Source organism: Podarcis filfolensis, assembly GCF_964270895.1.
Source record: "Podarcis filfolensis genome assembly, chromosome: 6".
In the NCBI taxonomy this organism is placed as follows: Eukaryota; Metazoa; Chordata; class Lepidosauria; order Squamata; family Lacertidae; genus Podarcis; species Podarcis filfolensis.
In genome coordinates, this window is record NC_139609.1 from 42,601,116 (window position 1) to 42,616,355 (window position 15,240).

General features: G+C 43.1%; 1 protein-coding gene across 1 annotated transcript; it reads right to left on the minus strand.

Moving 5' to 3' along the window:
• Positions 1-106: 106 nt before the first annotated feature.
• On the minus strand, positions 107-15,224 carry CIMAP2 (ciliary microtubule associated protein 2). The gene is made up of 10 exons (XM_083619393.1): positions 15,086-15,224; positions 12,472-12,559; positions 10,147-10,317; positions 8,955-9,077; positions 6,188-6,316; positions 5,790-5,933; positions 4,495-4,659; positions 3,405-3,533; positions 900-1,030; positions 107-423 (listed from the first exon to the last, which is right to left on the minus strand). Exons 1-10 carry the CDS (start codon positions 15,136-15,138, stop codon positions 378-380), a joined length of 1,179 nt encoding a protein of 392 aa, XP_083475519.1. The 5' UTR covers positions 15,139-15,224; the 3' UTR covers positions 107-377.
• Positions 15,225-15,240: the final 16 nt, after the last annotated feature.

A 15,240-nucleotide genomic window follows, 5' to 3' on the forward strand; every position in this document is an offset into this window, starting at 1 on the left:
AACCAGTAGCAACTGCCAACTGTGATTTCTTTACTCATACAATCGACTAGTACAATTATTATTATTTTTTGCTTGTGTGGACTACGTGTAACAGTAAGCAGTTCAGTTTGTGTCTAGCATTTTTAATATTGATATAATTACATCAGCACGCTGGTTTTCAAAAAACACATTAACCATATTCCACCAAGTGTCTTGATTTGAGTGTTATACATAATTACCAAGAAATGATTGTAGGTGGGTACGGGATACAATATAGCAAATGTTGAGGTGTCTGTGTCCTCTTGGCAGGATTTTTTATGGACATTAACTAGAAATGCAGCTGATACCTGGTGACTTAAATATACTATGTTTCAGGAAGCAACGAGTCTTCAGGTAGATTAACAGAGTCTTTGGGGGCCTTTATTAACAGGCGTGATCCTCTCCCTGAAAAAGAGGATTGAATTGTGAGAGGAGTAAGCCTGCAAAATGTTTACCTTCAAAGAGATGCAAATGAGCTGAAAATTGCACCCAATTCAATAATTAATTTTAGGAATTCTAGTTAAGCTCCACTCCTGGGTTCTAGTTTATTGTTCCCCTGGTTTGTTTAGCCTTACGGAAGCAGAATGGGCAACATCTTTTTATCTCCACATGAGACATTTTCACTCTAAACGCTTCCTGTCCCACTGGCCTGAGCCAAATCCTCAACATTTCACAAGCCCAATTCTATTACTATTCTAGATCCTGAAGAGTTTCCAAATTCTAAAACTAAGTTACAATCAAAACTTGTCATCCAAAACAAGGCATGCAAATTAGGCCAAGTGTACAAATTCAAATGAATTGCTCAAGCACAATTTCACGTACTGTACTTCTAGAACTTAGAAGTTGCTGCTTCCTCTGTGTTTTGTAATTTTTTTACTTACTGTAAGCACTTGTCCCTCTCCAGGTTACTAAGGTAACGCTGTGTATCATGCATATAAAGCGAACGGTATCTGATCTTCTTTCGGAATTTCTCATGTTTCATAGTATCATAGCGGCCAACTCCAACTGGGTTCTATAAACAGGAAAGCAGACAAGGAGCAGCTTTGGGTATCCTGAGATGCAGATCTGTAAAGCCCTTGAGCATCCACTTCTTGTCTGGCCAATGGAATGAAAGTAAGCTCATGCTGGGGAGATGAATGGGCATTAAGCATTCCCTCTGTGCAAAATCCCCTTTTGGCATTAGACAGTAGAAGTGCAAAATGCACAGGTTTGGACTACTTTCACAACTGCTTGTTAATGTTCCCTGGTATGTCTGAGACTTTCTGATTTTTGTGAGCGACATCATGAATGTTCAACTGTGCACTATAGTGAAGATGATACCACCTCACATCTTTATAACACAGGAACAGACATCCACTTCATTGATACCCAATATATATCTACATATCTTGTCATAAGGTCCTCCAGATGTTGGTGGACTACAGCTTCCATCGTCCGTGGACATTGGTCATGCTGGGGCTGATGGGAGTTGTAGTTCAACATACAGAGAGCCACAGGCTCCCCACACATGTCTTAAAGGAAGACTTCTGATCCTCTCAAAGGGAGAATGGGTTGAAAGAATTGTGAACATTGCCTTAAAGGCTTTGACATCACAATCCAAAGGCTCACTCCACTTGTTCATGAATCTCTATAAGTGCAGTGGATTAGTCTAATGAGTAGAATGATTTCAAACCCATCTATTTGGACAATATACCAATGGCTTGACCCTATATTAGGCCATGCCATCTAGTCCTCCAACAGCCCCCCCCCCCCACGATTTCACACTGGGATTCCTGTCACCAGAAATGTCAGTGGCCCTGCTAAAGGGAAATGTTCCACAATCCACCTAGCCTTTTATTGGGGGCAAAGCCTTCTCCCTTGCTGCTGTTAGGAAGTTGCCTAAAAAATAAATTGGCCCATGTAATTCAGCACTGTCTGCACTGACTGGGAGCCGCTGTCCAGGGTTTCAGGTGAAAGTCCACCCACCCACTGACTGAGAATGACAAACATTGGACCTGGGACCTTTGGCATGCCAAACACTGGCTCTTCTTCTGAGCTATTCCTCTTTTCCAATGTTGCCATCAGTACAATTGCTGTAGGGAGAGGCCATGCATCTAAAACGCCTCTGCAAAGGGTCCTCCCCGTCCCCTTGGGGTAAGAATGGCAGTAGAAATGAGAGAGGCTGTTCCGGCTATCAACAACACTCCATTTGCATGTTTTGTACTTGAGAACATCAATCCCCTCTTTCATTTCCATACGTGTACAAGAATTCTCATTCATTTCACCAACTCTGGCTATTTGAACACAGATCACTGAGGAGGCCCCTCTGAAGTAGGCTTTTTTTAGATGTCCCAGTGGCCAGAGCAAAACGATTTGCTCCTCCATTGCATTAAAAACTCTCGAACCGCCGGCAGGTAAGTTCAGTTCTCTGCCAACTTTATCCATGACACTTAATCACCACCAGCAAAGTTCCCCATCAATTATGAAAGAGCCCTTCATTCTTGACCTCTTTTAAGTTCCCTGCTCTCCAGGATCAAGGAGAGAGAACAAACCCTGCCTGGGAGTCCTTACCTGTTCCCTAAGTGGAAGTGAACTCTTTCAAATGAAAGCTTTCGCTGACTGAGTCCTCCCAGCTTTGTTCCAGTTCACCACAGGAACCCAGAAAAGATGAATGCAGATGATACAAGAAAGGGCACAAGGAGAAGGAGGAACAGAGCCAGAGCCATCCCTTTGGCACATCATTACTAAAAGGAGTTTTAGCCTATCAGCAAAAGGGATGCGACACTATCAAACAATCTAAAATAGATTCCCTCAACCCAGCACAGAGTAAGGGGCACTTGAGCCTAGTGGAGACAAAAGTATTTTATTTGAGCACTGCAAAATTCCTGATCTTAAATGTGTTTGCTTGGGGGGAAATAGTCCTAACTTCTAAGTAAGTACACATAGGAGCGTGGTCAAAGTATAAGGCAGGGATGGCCGGGTGTGTGTGTGGCCCCACCTGCAACTGGGCAGTGGCAGAGGAAATGTTTCCAACCAATCCGATTCTCTGCTACTTCACCATTCGTGCCTTTGCCATGCTTCCTGGTGGGCTCATGTGAGATGCCCATTGCTCCATTGAGCCCCTTCTCAGGACAGGCAAATCTATCCATTTTGATTTCTCTCCGTTTCTCATTTTCCCATTTAGTACATACATTACTTGGCAGGAGAACTGCACTGGAATATCTGGAGAAGTGCAAATTTTGAAAGATGGCTGTGTTTCGATTTCCATAGTTTTTCAGGAAGGGCAAGTTAGGTAGCTGCACCTTTATATGCAAACTGAATTCAAATTCTCTCCCTTTCTGCCACTGGGAAAATTACGGTAAGCGGTCTTTCTTAGTCAAACTCTGATCATATAATTTCCCACTCACAGCATTTCCAACAAACAGACGGTATGCTTTCCTGTCAAATCTTTTTGCACCAATCCAGAACGGTGGCTGATTTTCATACTCTTTTCTCTTGATGGGCTTTATGTCGTATGAGCCTGGCCCTGTCAGGTACTGTAATAAGTAAAATAAATTACTTTGAATCAGTGAATGCAACAGTTGTGTAGCAGCACAAAGAGTATAGAAAAGCATCCTGGGGGAGATACAGCTAGCTACATTGAGCCAGAGACACAGCACAACGTTTTGCTAGAGATTCCCCTTGTTCACTTGACTAGCAATATTGTGTGATTGAGTGCTTACCAGTTTGGACGCCACATAAAATACTGGCTTCTATGTACTTGGAGCAAGATATGCCTATGACATTTATGAAACAAAGGTTGAAACACAACCTCCAAAACATATATTAATTTGATGCTATCTCAGAATGGCCTGGGACATGGGTGGCACTGTGGGTTAAACCACAGAGCCTAGGACTTGCCGATCAGAAGGTCAGTGGTTCGAATCCCCGCAATGGGGTGAACTCCCATTGTTCGGTCCCAGCTCCTGCCCACCTAGCAGTTTGAAAGCCCGTCAAAGTGCAAGTAGATAAATAGGTACCGCTCCGGCGGGAAGGTAAATGGCGTTTCTGTGCACTGCTCTGGTTCACCAGAAGCGGCTTAGTCATGCTGGCCACATGACCCAGAAGCTGTACGCTGGCTCCCTCGGCCAGTAAAGCGAGATGAGTGCCGCAACCCCAGAGTCGGTCACGACTGGACCAAATGGTCAGGGGTCTCTTTACCTTTACCTTTACATCTCACAATGGACTCTGCCCCAAACCCCTAGACTCCAGGTGCGTGGCTGGTTGCCCTCAACTCTGCTTGGCTGATTAGCTGCAGTTCGGCATCTACCTAAAGCTGAGGAGTTAGTCCAGCTCTTTGGAAAGCCTGGGGCCCATAGTAGACTGCCCTAGGAGCCTGTTTGTTCTTTGTTGTTTGTTCCCCACCCACCCTTTTCACATCACACGACTTCCCAACCCGGCCATCCGGAAGAAACTGGCACTGTGATTGCAACCAAGAAGCAATGGAAAGTCACCTACTTGTTCACGTGGACACTGGCTGATAGTGGCCCAGAAGATCCGATCGGAGGGGCACTTGGGATTCCAAACATGACTGCCGAAAGTGCCGTGCTTCCTTTTATCCCTTGATTCTAGTTCTTCCAGGAAGCTCTTCAGTGTGGTGCCACTCAGTTCGATGGACTTTTTCTAGAAATATTAAACAAGGAAAGGAGATACAGTTGTACCTTGGATCTCAAACGCCTTGCAACTCAAATGTTTTGGCTCCCGAATGCCGCAAACCAGGATTCCGTTCGACAGCCAAGGTACGACTGTATGTGTATATCAAATCTGTGCAATTTTACAAAAGAATAAGAAGAAGGAAGGAAGTCAACTGAGGGTACTCTTGTTGCTGTTCTTTCATGGAATACAGTTATAATTTTCACACACAACCCCCCAGCTCAATAATCTGAAGGAAGATTGTATCATTGTATCAATGATCTTATATAAAATGAATTTTCAACATGCATTGTGTAGGCTTACAACAGTTAAAATGCACGTAATGCAATTGAATTTGTTGAACTGTAGGATCTGCCCTGATTCTGCTTTTTGTCTACCACTGCTGACTGGCTTCTTTTTCTATACTGTTTTCATTCAACCTGTAAATTTATCCATTTTGGAAAAGGAAAGCAATGCAATATTTATCACTGGCAGAAAATTTAGAAGAAAGGGCCATCCCCAAGATTTCCTATGCCCACCCTCCTCCCAACAGCTGCATTTATTTGCATTGTTCAGCCTCAGATCCATCTGTAGTATTGTATAATACAAGATTTGTTGTAAGGGTGCTGAGATAATTAATGGAATATGTGGTGTATTGGAACACTTGTGACAAAATGCTAAATAAGTACTTAATCATCAATATAATCGGAATAGTTTGCTCCCCCTGGTCTGGAGTGTTAGAAACATTAAAAACAATATTGCAGTGGAGACATTTGAACTCTTACAAATGCCTGTCTAATAATTTAGACATTTTTCATCTGAATCACCAGTGTTCCAAGTAGCAGAACCTGACAGATCACAAAACTTCAAAATTTAACACATACAAAATTTTTTCTTTTTGTGTTTCTATATTTTCTTCTTTTTAAAGACAATCAGAATCTTCTTTAATTCCATCACTCCAAAAGTTGGGGGCTTAAAAGAAGCAGTGTGGGGACGGTTCGTGGACTTTCTGATGTTTTGCCAGTCACTCTGAAGTCTGGCAACTCTATCATTTGAATTACTAACCAGCAACATGACGCTTTAAAAAAAAGTTTGCAAGCAAAGAAGATGAGCGTACATACATCAGTAGCATAATGCCCACAGACAATAGGCTTTGACCTGTCTCCTGTGAAGGTTTCATAAGGGCCTTTTAAGCTGACTACGCGTTTCAGCATCTCATCCACCCCATTTTTGATATTGTAGGTGCCAGGTCCCAAACCACTGCCCTGAAATCAAGGATTAAGAAAGTATTAGGGAGAGGGAGAGGCTTCTTAAGCAGTTTGCAAAAGTGTAGCATCTGTTGCGTTGAATAGGCGAGGACTTGGTCCTGATGTGGCTGTAGGTGTATGAAACTACATGGGATCATAATCCCGTGCCAAAGGTGTGCCGCATCAGCAACACAAGCCTTCTCCAGCCAGTTCAACAGGAAGACTTTGAAGATCAAGAGCAGCTAAGCAGAGAACTAAGAAACTAAACTTGCCACATTGGGAAAGGCGAAGCATTTTGAAGTTTTACTGTCCATTATTCCAAGTGCAGTCACAGAGCGTTTTTCCTTTTTATCTAGGGCAGCATAAGGATTTCCATAGGTTCCTGGGCCAGGATAACATTCCTAGGATGTTAGGGTGGAGAGAAAGAGAGAGAGAGAGCGCATTAACATAACCACAGCAGAGCAATGCCCATCTCTTATCTGGACTCCACATTGTTTCCAATGGTACTTCGAGACTGCTGCTGTTTTTGAGCTGAATGCAACCACATGCTGGCAATTTCATGTTATGCAATTATAGTTGATTTTGATCTCCTGCTCACCAAGTGCATCTTACCAAAATACTGGACATTTTGCATTAAGAGAAATGATGGGGAATTGCACTAGAAAGCACATACATAGTCACATTTAGTATGACACCATGTCATCTAACCTTCCTGCAAACGAATCAGACTCTATGTTCATTAAATAGCTAGTGTCGTCTAATCACCTGGCAAACTACTCAATAATTATTAGCGAAGTCTTGGGCTGGCAGTTCTTATTTGGTAGGGCTCATGTGAAAACAGCAGGCATTCAAAGGGTGGAGCTTTCCCCAGCAATTGGATGGGGCAATGGGAAAAGTTTCACCTACAGAATGAATTTCTGCTTGTCACACTACTGTTAAAGGTACAGCAGGCCTGCCAGAGGAAAAACTCTAGATCAGGGATGGGAAACGTGTGACCCTTCAGATTTTGTTAGGCTACAACTCCCATCATCCCTGACCCTGGGTCACACTGGCCAGGGCTGACGGAGTCCAACAACATCTGGAGGGCCACAGGTTATTAATCCCTGCCTTGCTGTTTTCTGCCACATGTACATAAGCTGGTTCTTCATGTCTACCAATTGCTTCCTAGTTGCCTCTTGCGGAGGAAATAGCTCAGGTTCTTGTAGGAAGGCAAGGAGCCTTCCCTTGACTTCAGGAGCGAGGAGGTGTTATGAGAAAACACCCTTTTAAAAAAACCACACACACACACACTTTTACTGAGATTTGTATCAGCTACAAAAACAACCAAAACCTCGCACACACTAGAGTATTACATATGTCCATATCCTTTGATACTTTAAGACAGTTTCCCTTTTGTGGTACTATTGATATCATCTTTGCTACTGTGACATAAGTGAGGGTAGAAAAACCTGGCTTTTTGGAATATGTCGATTATAGAAAAACATTACAAAAACAATTCCTGGAAATTCTGCACAATAGTTCAGAACAAAGAAAACAGTACAATGCAATGAATAATACTGCGATTAAAGGTATTTTGCAGGCAAAGCAATCTTTCCAGCAGTTAAGAGTTGTAGTATTTTTTTTAAAATGTGTTTCACCTACTAATCCACTGTGAGTCACTCTTGCTTCATAAATGTGTCAGTCCGGTGATGAATAATTTTTATTTTGCTGGTGCTAAACCACAAAACCGTTGGAAGACAGCCAATATATCTGTCCTTCATTCCCACCTCCATGATTCACAAGGAATGGAAGGTGTGCGGACAGCTGAATCTTGAGCCATTCACCACGCCAACTCTCCATCTACATCAAAACCTTTCTTTTTTTACGACACAAGCTCAGTTGTTGTAGCACTACAACTCCCATTATTCCTCACTGTTGGCTATTCTGGCTGGGAATAATGGGACTTGGGAGCCTAATACATATGGAGGACCACAGGCTTCCCACCCCTACTTACGGACTCCTGAGGTAATGAGCAGGTGGTAGACTCTACAGGTGATAGGAGCGGAGGAAGGAGGAATGTACACACTGAAAGGAGCACAAAGCAGGTGACCATAGCAATGGCAGCCATTAGTACATGCATAATGGCTGCAATCTCATTTATGACACGTTAGAACAAGGGGTTTTTAGATGTTGAGCCAAATGTAAACCCAGAGGCGGTTTTAAGGTAGTGTGACCAGTTCGGCTGCACTGGGCACTGTGCTGCTGGGGGCATCACAACAATGCTGTAGAGCGGAGCAAGAGAGGTGAAAGGTGCCAAATTTTAGTGTCAAATACACAGAGCGCCACTGTAATTTGAGAACCCACGGTCCGCCTCTGGTAACCCCCCTAGTAGGAACAAAACCCAAATGGTTGACTTCTGTATGCTGATGCTGTAGTCCCACCCGCCTTTCTTGATGCTCTGGAGAGACATGGGCTCACATTACTGGGGACAGTGGCTTCATGGTGTGGTTTCTCTAAGCCTACTTTTCAGCCTAGACCCATAACGTAGGTTTTAAAGACCGAATGTTCTTGGTAGGTTGTCAATTCTCCTTTTTTAGCAGAGGTTGGATGGCCATCTGTCATGGATGCTTTAGTTTAGATTCCTGCATTGCAGGGGGTTGAAGCAGATGAGCATAGAGTCGGGGATCCCTTCCAACTCTATGATTCCTTTAAAATGGAGACAATTTCTTTTAATAAAAATCTCTATTATTTTCATAATGGAATATGTTGGCGTGGTGAATGGCTCAAGATTCAGCTGTCCACACATCTTCCATTCCATGTGAATCATGGAGGCCGGAATGCATAATGGAATATGTTTTGCATCAATACGGAATTGCACCACAACTGGTGGTTTGAAAGACAGGATCAAAGGAACCAAGACAAACAAATAAAACCCCACAATCCAGGTAGCAAAGTTGAAGACTATACTAAAAATAGCAAATTCAAAGTAGATATGGCAAAAACCATTTGCAAAGAATGTTGCATTTCACACAATTCATTCTGACAAGGACAGATGCCTACCCTGATGCGGTCTTTAAATCTCACTGCTCCGGTGTCACATATTCCTCTAATGCTGTGTGGACGTTTCTCTTGGAGTTGTAAAAAATCTGAGTACTCATAAGTCCCAGGACCCAGCTTTGCTTTCTTGGAGAGAGAAAGGATGCACGTGAATAGGGTTAAGAGATGGCATGTGCAGCTTTAAAACAGCCATCTGGTATGTGGAGTTTGTGGCAGCACAGGAATGAGGTGGAGCATAGCTCTAGGCTTTATTTTATTTTTCACAGCAGATTGTGCCCCCGGCTAGTGGCAGAAACGAGGGTGGGGGTGATTGAAAGGTAGGTCTGACCTGGTACATGACCCCTTTGTTAGGGAAGCCAGGCTCAGATATGAATGTCATAATTCATCAGGAGTTATTCTGGAGTGTATATGCCAAATATTGGAAATAACTGTGTTATATATAATTGGCAGATAGAAGAGTGGAAGCACCTCTTTTTTTGTTTTTGCTTCCTTCCTACTTAGTTTTTGATAGTATTTTATTAATATTAAATAATACTGTTTATGGTTAAGGTAAAGGACCCCTGGATGGTTAAATCCAGTCAAAGGTGACTATGGCATGTGGCACTTCTCTCACTTCAGGCCGAGGGAGCTGCCATTTGTCCACAAACAGCTTTCCGGGTCATGTGGCCAGCATGACTAAACTGCTTCTGGCACAACGGGACACCGTGACAGAAGCCAGAGCACATGGAAATGCTGTTTACCTTCCCACCACCTATTTATCTATTTTCACAGGTATGTTTTTGAACTGCTAGGTTGGCAGGAGCTGGGACAGAGCAACAGGAGCTCACCCTTTCACACGGATACGAACCACCGACCTTCAGGTCAGCAAGCCCAAGAGGCTCAGTGGTTTAGACCACAATGCCACCCGCGTACTTGCCTGAGAAATAGACAGGGGTGACAAGATTCCCCCTTACACTTGCCTGATGCCCATTGTTATGCTTGATGGGCCTTTCCTTCATATTTCACAATGATAACATTCTTGGTTATGTAACAAAGACAAACCACATGCTATTTGGAAAATATTCTTAAAGTTGATACCAGTCTCGGAGAAAACTGTGGGCCCGTGTCCTCGGATGTATCTGAAATGAAACTGGCCAATATTTTAACCCCCTGACTAAACCAACATGTAACAAAGAGCTCGAAGCCAAACACTCACCAGAGCTTTCGCCCTGCTGCATATTTCCTTAAAATTGAAATGTGGCATTTTGGTGAGCCTTGCTGCCTCCTGGGCTTTCGCCCAACTAGAGCTTGACATCTTCTTATGCAGATGACTAGAACTGAAGCCTCCATAGTCAATACTGTAGGTGCCTGGTCCTAATTTTCGGTTCTAAAGGAAGATATGGTTATTTTCTGCATTTGCTTGCATAGCTACAGTTCTTTGGAAAAACAGCATCGTCAGGGCTAGATAAATTATTAGGTGAAAAGTCTGTACATTCTGAAGCACCCTGGTTCAATGGGTATCCTTCAGCATTAGTTATCCCTTTTCAGCAGGATATTTTAATATGCTAATGAAGGCCTCGACTGATATCTGTTAGATTACAGATATTGCTCTTGGATCTCCACCCACCTACCCATATCACTGATTAATAGACCTCTGACATCCACAAATGAAACCATAATACTCCGTTTCCAGCATAGCCTAATTCATATTCTAGAACGGAATGGTATGAGGTTAGTTGCACCAGTGGGAAAGACATAGAATTGTAAAGTTGGAAGGGACCACAAGGGTCATCTAGTCCAACCCCCTGCAATGTAGGAATCTTTGACTTGAACCCATGACCCTGAGATTAAGAGTATCATGCTTTACCGACTGAGCTATCATTGTAGAGCAGAAGCAAGTAATAAAATGAGTGAGGGGGCGGGGAAGAAACAGAGGGTATCATAAGTTTCTTCCTTCCTTCTAAAAGTAATGCTACCAGGTGAGGGACTTAGAGGATAGGTGGGGTCAGTACCGAGACAGTTATGAAGATTTCCATTTAACATGTACCTATAAGTAGTTCAAATTTAACCCACTGTTTACCATCCCTTCTACTTTGTAACAGCTTTCTTGTGTTAATATTCCTCCAAGGTTTTTGATAGGAGGGGTTCAAAGCATTACACTCCCAGAGGGTCCTGTTTCTCCCAGTGCTGCTGCCTTGGATTCAATCTCTCTATCCACATAACGCTTTGACCACCCTTTTGTTGCATTTAACAGACTGACACTTTTTTCCCCTCATTCACACCACAGCCAACTGAAATCCTAAAACTTCCTCTTAACAAAAACTCTGGCATTATCTTCTGATTAACCATCACAGAGCTCAGGGAGGGGCTCTTCCCATTTGTTGGCTGCCAGAGAGTCCGTTGCTTTCTTGATGGCTCTGTCCCTTCTCTTAGTCCTCTTTTAATAGTCTGTCTCCCCAGGTGATTTACCTGCCATGGGAAGCTGGTTTGACGTGTATTTTAACATGCTAAATCCAGCATCTGGCAGCCCACAAGCATTGATTCAATTCTAACACCAAATTCAGGAATGGTGGCTGCTTTGCACCCACAAACTCTGGCACCCCAACTCATAACAATATGATGCCGTCGTCCTTCTGCTCGAGGAGAAGACAACTTTCACCCTCTCCAATAGCAAACTCGGGCTGTGAATGCTGACAGAAATGAGGCTAAAACGCAGGCAATGAAAAACAAGGAGGTGGCATCATAATGCTTTGAGAGACCCCGAGATTTCCAGAACTATAAACAGTGCTATTTTCTGGGGGGATGCAGGGGTACGCATACCCCTAAACATTTTGTGAATCGAAGTTTGGCCTCATTGAGGGGCAGTATTTCAATATGAGTAGGAAAATGAGAACACCCCTAAACATTTTTTTTAGACAAAAAGCACTGACTATAAAAGATATTAAAACAGACCCTCAGGGGGCAAAATATCTGCCAAAAGGGGAAAAAAGGAGGATCAAGCACATTTAGTAGCCACAGAATGTTGAGTATCAGTTGGAAAGGAAAAGAAAAACTGAAGTGGGGGTGGAATAGCATATCCTGGAGGAAAGCATGGCTGGATAGAACCATGAAAAAGAGCACTCCTATTAGGACTCGGAGTCCCAGTCCATTTCATTAGAGAAAAGCCAAGTATGTCTTGACCGTGCTCTAGAATGATCAAGGAGTGGAATTCCTCTAGGGCTAGGCAATGTACGTCTAAATTGGCTTGTATGATACTCCACAAGGGTGGCATGCAAGCAACTGCTTCTATGAGCAGACTACTCAAATGAAATAGTTTGACATCACAACAGCAAACTCCCAAGAGATTGTCCCTCTGTAAATAGTCAGTTTGCAGCTATAGTGGGAGACAAAGTTCTGGATGGTCTAAAGTAGATGCGGGGTTGGGGTGGTGGTGGTGGAGGGAATACTGTACATTAAAAAAGTATTGTTCAATCACGCATACAGTAAAACTGAAGACTAGGTTTGCTTTGTGCATGTGAGGCACCCTGAGATATAGACTCACCAAGTCTGAGCAGACCGTTTTGGTGTATGGGGCCTGCAGGTAAGTACTTGGTCTCTTGACATCTGGATAAATTGCTGACACATCAAATCTAGCCAGAGAAATACAAATATGGAGAGCTGAAGGATCCCGCTGGGGCCATTTGAATCAAAGTCATGTAACACAGTTGCTTTCAAAACAATTTTTGACACTCTAGCTATATAACCACAATAATAGCTTCAGGGTATATATAGGCAGCCAACCTGTGTTTGGAATGATGCAGAGTGCTGCTTCAAAATCCAGATCCTGCATCTCAGTGTCTCCAGCAGTGCTATTATTCGAGAAAAAGAGGTGCCAGAACTCCCCTTGTTCTCTTAGAAGGGCAATGGCACCCACCTGAGAGGTGCTGGAACTTGAGTTCCAGCAAATTCCAGCTGAGAAAAAGCCCTGGTCTCCAGTTAATCTGTCTATAAGGTTAGAACCAGTCCAGGTGTTTTGCTGTCTGGCTTGGAGCCTGGAGGACAAGATGGTGCCTCCCTCCCTCCCTCCCCCCACTTCCATATACAGAAGCTAAGCAGGTGGGCACTTGACTCTTACTTCAGTGCTGCCTGGTAATGATGAGCAGCAACCCCCCCCCCCATCATACGTGAGGGCAGCAGGGGGTACATGCCACTTGATCCTTCAACACCTTCGCACAACTCCTTACCTACCAGCATCTGCTGCCTGAGGTACTTGCCTGTCTGCCTAATAGTAGGACCAGCCCTGTATGAGGTTGTTTCAGAGCTCGATCTGACTTGCAGGATTCTGGTACAGGGTAATCTACATTAAAATCCTTCCCCCCATATGCCCCCCTGCCCCTTGAAATTGGTTCAAGGGGCTGTTGGGAGGATCCCCAGAACAGCACATGAAAGGGGGTGTTTGTTTCATCTGGCAAGCTGGTGTGCTTACAGAGATAAAGCATTTGTAATAGAAGTAACATTTGAATTGAATTTGAAGTGTCTAACAGCTGAGGCAAATGGGAAGCCCTCTAAGGTGTGAATTAGGGGCGCCCAACTTGTGACCCTGCAGATGTTGTTGGACTCCCTTTTAAAATGTTTGATGTTTTATGATGCGTTTATATGTGCTGGAAGCCACTCAAAGTTTCTGGGGTAACCCAGCCAGATGGGTGGGGAATAAATAATAAAATTATTAGTAGTAGTATAATTATTATTATTTTATTGGCACCAGCCAGTGTGGCCAATGTTCTGGGATGATGGAGTCAAACATCTGCAAGGCCACAGGTTGCACACTCCCGCTATGGAAGGAAACTACAACCCTATTATGTCTTATTATGAGTACATTTTTGCGGTTGAAGTTGTCTTCTATTAAGGAGCCAACAGATCTGTGTTCTAGGTTGATGTGATGCGCAGAATGCAGTTCTGAGCAGGTTCAGGGGTAGGTTTGTTTGCTTGTGTAGGATTGTGACTTAGGGCATGTCTACATGGACTTTGAACCAATGCAGTTCTGAGCAGGTTCAGGGGTATGTTTGTTTGCTTGTGTAGGATTGTGACTTAGCGTATGTCTACATGGACTTTGAACCAAGATAAATACAGATCTACAAGACAGAAACTGTATATGAGCCATACTTGTGTGAATATTTGTATGTGACAACTTACATTTCTTGCAAAATTAAAATCCATGGTGAATTATTTGTAAGCACTGTACCACGAACACAAGTGGTATATGAACTGTAGCTTGGTTTTTAAAACACAAAATGCCTGCATTACTCAAAGCTGCCAGAAAAGAGCGCCCTCTGCTCAAAATCCCAGAAATCTGGAAGGATGGCTGTGGTTTCTCTCTCTCTCTCATATTTTTTTTTAAATTCAACCAGATATCCACATACATCATCCCAAGAACATAAAAGAAAAAGACAATAACAACAACAACAACATCCTCAACAACATCTACATCAAAAAGAAAAAATCCTAAGCACGATGTTAAACACAAAATGACAAACTGAAAATGGTCTTATTACTATAGACCCGACTTCCTGTCCACTCCTTACCTCAGATAATCTTCATTAGTTTACTGCCATTACACCATACATTTGATCAAAATGTAAATACGATTGAACTATGTTATCTCTCACTGCAAACTTAAAACTGCTACTAAAGTTATTCAAATGCTGCGACAGAATTTAAACTGGGATAATTATTTTTCAAGTATATTTTAAAGGCTTCCCATTTTGTTTTGATTTGTTCTTTATTTTTTCAGACAGGCTATCTAATTCCGCATATTCCACTAACTTTGAAATCCATTCTTTCTTTGAGGGTATTTTATCACTCTTCCAATTTGCTGCTATAAGAACTCTCGCAGCCACCATGGCATATAAAAAAAATTCTTTTGCTTTTTTGGGAATATCCAGGTCTGTAATTCCCAAAAGAAAGGCTTCTGGTGTTTTTCCTAAGGGAAGGATGGCTGTGGTTTCTCAAGTGGGAAAGTCACTCACCACATGCTCAGAGACTCTTATATTTTCCGTCTTTCAGGACTGATCGTTGACAAGCCCTAGCACAAGTTATGCCCTGTCTTCGAGAAGGTGTAATCTTTTTTTTATTTTTAAAAAAGAAACCAACCCGATTCCTGTGGGAGCAGCCCTTACCTTGCCGTTTGACTCCAAAAGGGGGCACCTGTGAATCCCTTTGGCTCCTCCATCCTCTGATGCTTGGAGCAGAAGAAGGACAACCCCCTTCCTTCTTGGAGATTGCTTCTGACAAGAGCTCTGGAACTTCACTGCCATGACAACACTAGATGCTT

What these genes read in the sequence shown, in the direction of transcription:
- CIMAP2 (XM_083619393.1), bottom strand. Translation starts at nt 15,138, where the DNA reads ATGGAGGAGCCAAAGGGATTCACAGGTGCCCCCTTTTGGAGTCAAACG. An exon ending in GTCTGTTTGTTGGAAATGCT is followed by an intron (nt 1,031 to 3,404) that starts GTGAGTGGGAAA and finishes TCCTGTTTATAG; the next exon opens with AACCCAGTTGGAGTTGGCCG. An exon ending in GAGAGGGACAAGTGCTTACA is followed by an intron (nt 424 to 899) that starts GTAAGTAAAAAA and finishes CCTCTTTTTCAG; the next exon opens with GGAGAGGATCACGCCTGTTA.